General features: G+C 33.7%; 1 protein-coding gene across 2 annotated transcripts in view; it reads left to right on the top strand.

Annotated features, from left to right (window-relative positions):
* SNX13 (sorting nexin 13) overlaps window positions 1-5,945 on the top strand; it is a 172,288-nt gene that overhangs the window by 65,478 nt on the left and 100,865 nt on the right. For both annotated transcript variants that reach the window (XM_006880270.1, XM_006880269.1), the window contains 2 exons: window positions 1,668-1,770; window positions 5,649-5,738. In XM_006880270.1, coding sequence (XP_006880332.1) covers window positions 1,668-1,770; window positions 5,649-5,738 — 193 coding nt within the window. The remainder of the gene's footprint in view (window positions 1-1,667; window positions 1,771-5,648; window positions 5,739-5,945) is intronic.

Here is a 5,945-nt window from a genome sequence, read left to right as displayed (position 1 = left end):
TGGATTGATTCAGTGACTGGGGTAATCGGGATGGGTGTGTCAGAGGCGGTGCGGTTGGTGCAGGATAGAGCAGGGTTTAGAGCTGTTGTGCATAGGGTCGCTATGAGTCGGAAACGACTCGACGGCACATAACAACAACCACAACCAATTTTTTTTTTTTAGCCACCAATATTAAGTAAGTTTAACTTACAACTTTTAAAAAAAATACCTTTTCGTTTTAATGCATTTTTTAACTTTAGAAAAATACATTTTCCCTCTTTTTCTTACTTAAAATTTAAGTTTGAGAGGCATTCATCCATTTTTCCTGTGCAAACAGCCATCATGTTCTACAGTTTTTACTTCTACCATGCTAATCACTTGTTGCTGTCAAGTCTAGGCTGACTCATAGCTGACTGTCTACTGGGTTTCTGAAACTTAAGTAAATCCATAGGAGGAGATTGCCCATCTTTTCCCCAAGAAGCAGCTGGTGGGTTCAAACTGCGAGAGAAACTTGGCCTTTGTGTTAACTTGCTATGGGAGAAATCACAGCTCTCTCTCTGTAAACACAATCTATGTGTTTTAGGACTATTGGAAAGAAAACTTCTCAGAGATGTGATTTTGTTTGTTTGGGGTTTTTTGGTTTTGGGTTTATTTTTTACTTTGTTTCTTTTGATTTTGGAAAATTGTTAACTATCTCATGGGTTATTTAATACTACTGTTTTTTAATGTGTGTTTAGTAACCATTATCAGCTCAATGACAGTGGATTTGGTTTTGCTTTATTTTTAGTTAATCCTTAATGCTGAAGCTACTAATTAGGTTCTTTGTAATGTTACACTGTTCTTGTGAATACTGTCAGTAAAGGTTAATGTTTTTCCAGTCTTTCATGATGATGTCTTTAGAAATATAATCGTTTAGTCGTTTAGTGCCTTCATATAAGCTAAAAGAAAGGATATTGAGATGACTTCTTCCAAAGGTTGAGACTGCCTATATTTAATTCTTCCCAGTTTATAACTGGCCTTTGTATTTGTAATATTTCCTGCATTGTAACACTAAAGTTTCATTTTCTTCTTTTATACATTTTCAGTGCTTTAATTTATAGATACATTTTAAATATAGAAAAATACAGCAATTAGTATTTTTCAGTAAGGTAGTTGTAAGCCAATATTCATTGTACTATGATTTATAATTTTTAAGAGCATTAACGTTTTAGGAATATATTATTTGTTTCTTATATCAAATCTATTTGTAAATCATAAATTTGGTAATTTTTTTCAGTATAACCTCTTTATTTTTTATTACTAGTGGCAGAGTTATATTTACAAATGTTAATTTCTCATTTTAAATAGCTGTTAGAACTATGAAATTCTTATCATTTAGCTAGAATTTAGATCTCATGCATATTTATCCTTAGTTGTTAGCTAGTTTGATTTTCCTAAAGCTTGAAAATACTATCTGAGATTCTTAATAAAATATGTTTGGTGAAAAATTTGAAAGGTATTATATAAATTTATGAAATGTTTATAGTTTTTATAAACTTCAGAACAAAATCTGTTAACTCCTTGCTGTGTATCACATGTTGCTTTCTTAGTAGATGACAAAACATTTACTAAATCTGAAAAAGTAATTCTTTGTGATAAATGAGCTAAATTTTAATAATATTTTCTCTGATATCTTCCCCTACCCCCAGAGGTTTTGTGGTTATTCTCCTGTTTGGGAAAACAAATTCAGAGAAGTATCTAGAGCAGTGTGAGCATTCATTTCTTCCTCCAACGTCACCTGGGGTTCCTAAGGTAAAGAGTGCGAAAGAATGTGAAACTTCAAATTTCAGTTCTTTGCAATGATAGTAATGGCTGTTTTTTCTTCTGGCTCATTTATACTTACCGTAAATTCGTGGTGGCTTTCAGATCACTATTAGGATATGTGTTAGAAAAGGTAACTTAAAAATTCTTATCAGTTTATATCTAAAGTGAGAATGCAGATTTGGGAAAAGACAAAAATGATTTAGTGTAATTTGGGGAGCATTTTTTAATGTCTTAATATAGACTTTCCAGGCATCTTTTTTTTTTTTTTTTTAAATTCCTATGGATATTGAAAAAGTCTGTGGTTCTTAGGAGCCAGAGGAAAAAGATAATAGCTTATACTTAGAAAAATAGCTTGTAATTAAGCTATATAATATCTATAAGATCCAGGCCCAATTTTATTAGTTGGGTTTTTTAAAAAAATAATACTGTTATATGAATAAAAGTTTGCAAAGCAGCTTATTTCTTACTTAACCATTCATGCATAGTGTCCTTTATAACATAGATTACAGTATCCTCAGTGTAATTACATATTTCCCGCTCCCTGTAATTCCCATTTCCATTAATTTTTCTATTGTATCTCATCCTGCTTTCGGGATTTGTCTTTGGTCAAATGCTGTTTCTTTGATCTTGTATGTTTGGCTACTCTAACCAATTTTATCATCTTGAATGGCGTGTTTTTCATTTTCCCTCCACTATTGTTGTTAAGTGTCCTTTAGCCTCCTACTGTTCATAGTGACTATGTGAACCCTGTGCTATCCTGTTCTTGCCATCCTGACCATCTCTGACATACTCAGGCCCACTATTAGAGTCAGCGTGCCAGTCCATCTTGTTGAGGGTCTTCACCTCCTTTTTTGACCTTTCAGCATTCCAAGTATGATTCATTTGCAGAGTCTGGCCACTCCCAAAAACATGTCCAAAATGTATGAGAAAAAGTTTCACTATACTTGCTTTCAAAAAGCACCCAGGCTACACCTTGAAAATATTGGAATTCAGGATTATAGGCAATCTTCCAATTTTATATGCCTTTAATTTCTTTCTAAGGAAGTGAGACAAATTGATCTTGTGTGAAGGAAGACAGTTACCTGATAGTTGGTACCACAATGAAACTTTGTAGTTACTGTCTTGTCCATTATCAGTTTATGTAGGTGACCTATGGAAAAGCAATACAGAGTATTATTTTACATTATTGAAAGGAAATTCACCTTATCCTACTGTTTTTGTTAGATGTTATTTTTTCACAACTTTTATATTTGCCCAAAAGTTGATACCACAACTAAACTTTACAGTTACTGTCTTGTCCATTATCAGTTGGTGTAGGTGACCTATAGGAAAGCAATACAAAGTATTATTTTATATTACTTAAAGGAAATTTACCTTATCCTACTGTTTTTGATAAATAAGTTATTTTTCCACATTTTTTAATAATCTCTGAACCTTTTTCTCTTTCTTTAGAACTCCTGTTAGTGTTTTTAACTTTGTACACAAGTTCTTCTCAGTCTCTCCTTTTTTGGAAACATTTTAGTCACCTATAATTTTCATTCATTTGATTGTTACATACAGAGGAGATATTTATATAGGCGTATGTGTGTGGACACACAATTAAGAATGAAGATGTCAGCCAGTAATGCATCATGTTACTGTTAGCTACAATTAAGTCAGCTGACATGAAGCAATCCTAAATACAACAGAATGACAGCCTATTCAATTCTATTCCATCCTCACAATCTCTGCTATACTTATGCCTATATTCCAGTAATTATTCGTCTGTCTAGTTGAGAATCTTTCTCTTTATTCCTGGCCCTCGACTTTTCCACACATGATCTCCTTCTCCAAGAACTTGACCCTCATGATGACATGCCCAAAGTATGTGAGATGAAATTACATCATCCTTGTTTCTAAGGAGCATCCTGGTGCACTTCTCCCAGGACAAAGCTGTCTCTTCTTTTGGCAGTCTGAGATAATATTCTTTGCTAACATCACAACTCAAAAGTATCAATTCTTTTTGATCTTCCTTATTCATTGCTCAACTTTCATATGCATTTGAGACAGTTGGAAAATACCATAGCTTGATTAAGACACACCTTAGTGTTTAAAGTGATACCCTTTTTCATTATCATTTTAAAGTGGTCCTCTATAGCAGATTTGCATATCATAGTTTGATTTCTTATCTTCTCCTTCTATGGGTGTTGCTTTGTCTATAATGATGTTAACTATTGGTCCAATTGTGAGGATTTTTGTTTTTTTAGTGTGAATTTCACCTTCCAGTTACTAATGGGTATTTGCAACTGTCTCTCCTTACTTTTATTATTATTATTATATATATTGTTTTTTAAAATGTGTGTGTGTATCATTAAATCAGATCTGACTGGACCAGGAGGAGATTGCCCCTCCTTCTCCAGCACAGCATCTGGTGGATCCGAACCATGTACCTCTGGGATTACAGTGCAGCTTCTTGCCACTAGGCCACCAGAGCTCCCTCTTTCCTTACTTTTGAGTTTTGCCATTAATCAGCAAATGAAGGTGTCCTTCATTGACTGAGAGCTTTACTCCATCCACGTTATTAATGTAGACTCTGTTATTGAAGAAGGCAATTCTTCTTCAATAGTATTTTGAGTACATTCCAACCTAAGTGCCTCTTCATCCAACTTTATGTCCGACAGTGTTACACTGCTATTCAAAGGATTTTCAAGGCCCCATTTTTTCAGAAGTGGATGGCCAGGTCCTTTTCCTTGTCTGTTTTAATGTGGAAGTTCCTCTGAAACCTGTCAATCTTAAGTGAAACTACTGATTTTTTAAATATCAGTGGCAAAACTTTGAACCATCACCGTAACCCCCCCCCCCATCACATTGGGGCTGACTGAAAGATGAGTGGTGGAAAGAAATTATAGTCATTACTAATTACGTCTTTGTAATTAGATTTGTAGTAAATGGTCAAATAAATTATCATTTTGATTTGTTATTTCTAAAATGTGACTTCTAAAAAGAATAATGGTGTTTTAACTTGAAACATACATCATTTATATATCACACACATACACACAGAGCTTTGATTTGTGTTTTTAATTGAAAGTCTCCCACTGCCTTTCACCTACACCCATTTTTCTGAAGAAGGAGAAACAGAGAAATAAATTTTCTTTAGTGCTAAAGATCATCCGAAATGAAGTCAATTGAAAAAACATATATTCATTTGTCAATTAGTTGTACTTTTTGGGGAGAGGCATGGTGAGAAGAGAGAAAGTATTTGATAAATACAGTTATTAGTATGTCTTACCTAAAATACCAACTTTGAATTGATTTCTTTGAATTGTGGTTTTAGCAAAGGTAGTGGATATGCCGTTGACTACCAAAAGAACAACCCAGTCTTTCTTAGAGGAAATAACAGCCAGAGTTGTATGCTCCTTGGAGGCAAAGATGATGGAACTTAATCTCACATACTTTAGGCCTGTTGTCAGGAGGGGCTAGTCCTTTGAACGAATGTCTCCTTAGAAAGTTGTAAGTGTCAGTAAAAGAGATGAAGTCCCAGAAGACAGATTGACACAGTGATTGGAACAATGGGCCAGAGCACATGAGTGATGATGAGGACCGTGCAGAATAGGACAAGGTTTCATTGAGATACAAAAGTATACATCTTTACATTTTAAATTTCTCTTTATTCTCAATAATAGTTGCCCATATAATTTCAAGAGTAGGAATTAATTTGCATACGCATCTGATTTTGCTGACTTCAGAAACTGGTTATACTAAACTCTCAAGAATAAGACTGTTATTTACTTGAGAATAACAACAGTAATGTTGCAGTGAGTATTTGAGTCTAGAGATTTTTAAGTCAGGAAATTACACAGTAAAATGTTATGGTTTCCTTTAAGTGCTTAGAAGAAATGAAACAAGAAGCCAGGACTATTAAGATCGATAGGAGATTGACGGGTGCCAACATAATTGATGAACCTCTTCAGCAAGTGAGTTTTAGTATGTGGTATTTGAATTCCTTATCTTATGTCTCTGTTATTTCTTGTGAAAATACTAAAAAATATTTCCCCCCATTTTCCTGGAAATTTTTTATATTGTTATCATTGGAGAGTATATTTGAAGATGGTCACTTATCTACAAACACGTTTATAATGTGATGGGTATTAAGAGTTTTTTGATTGAATTTATATTTAGAA

Source organism: Elephantulus edwardii, unplaced genomic scaffold (assembly GCF_000299155.1).
Source record: "Elephantulus edwardii isolate Elephantulus edwardi_28Jun2011 unplaced genomic scaffold, EleEdw1.0 scaffold00007, whole genome shotgun sequence".
NCBI lineage: Eukaryota > Metazoa > Chordata > Mammalia > Macroscelidea > Macroscelididae > Elephantulus > Elephantulus edwardii.
Note: the sequence above shows the minus strand (reverse complement) of the source record. Positions and strands in the feature narration are given on the sequence as shown.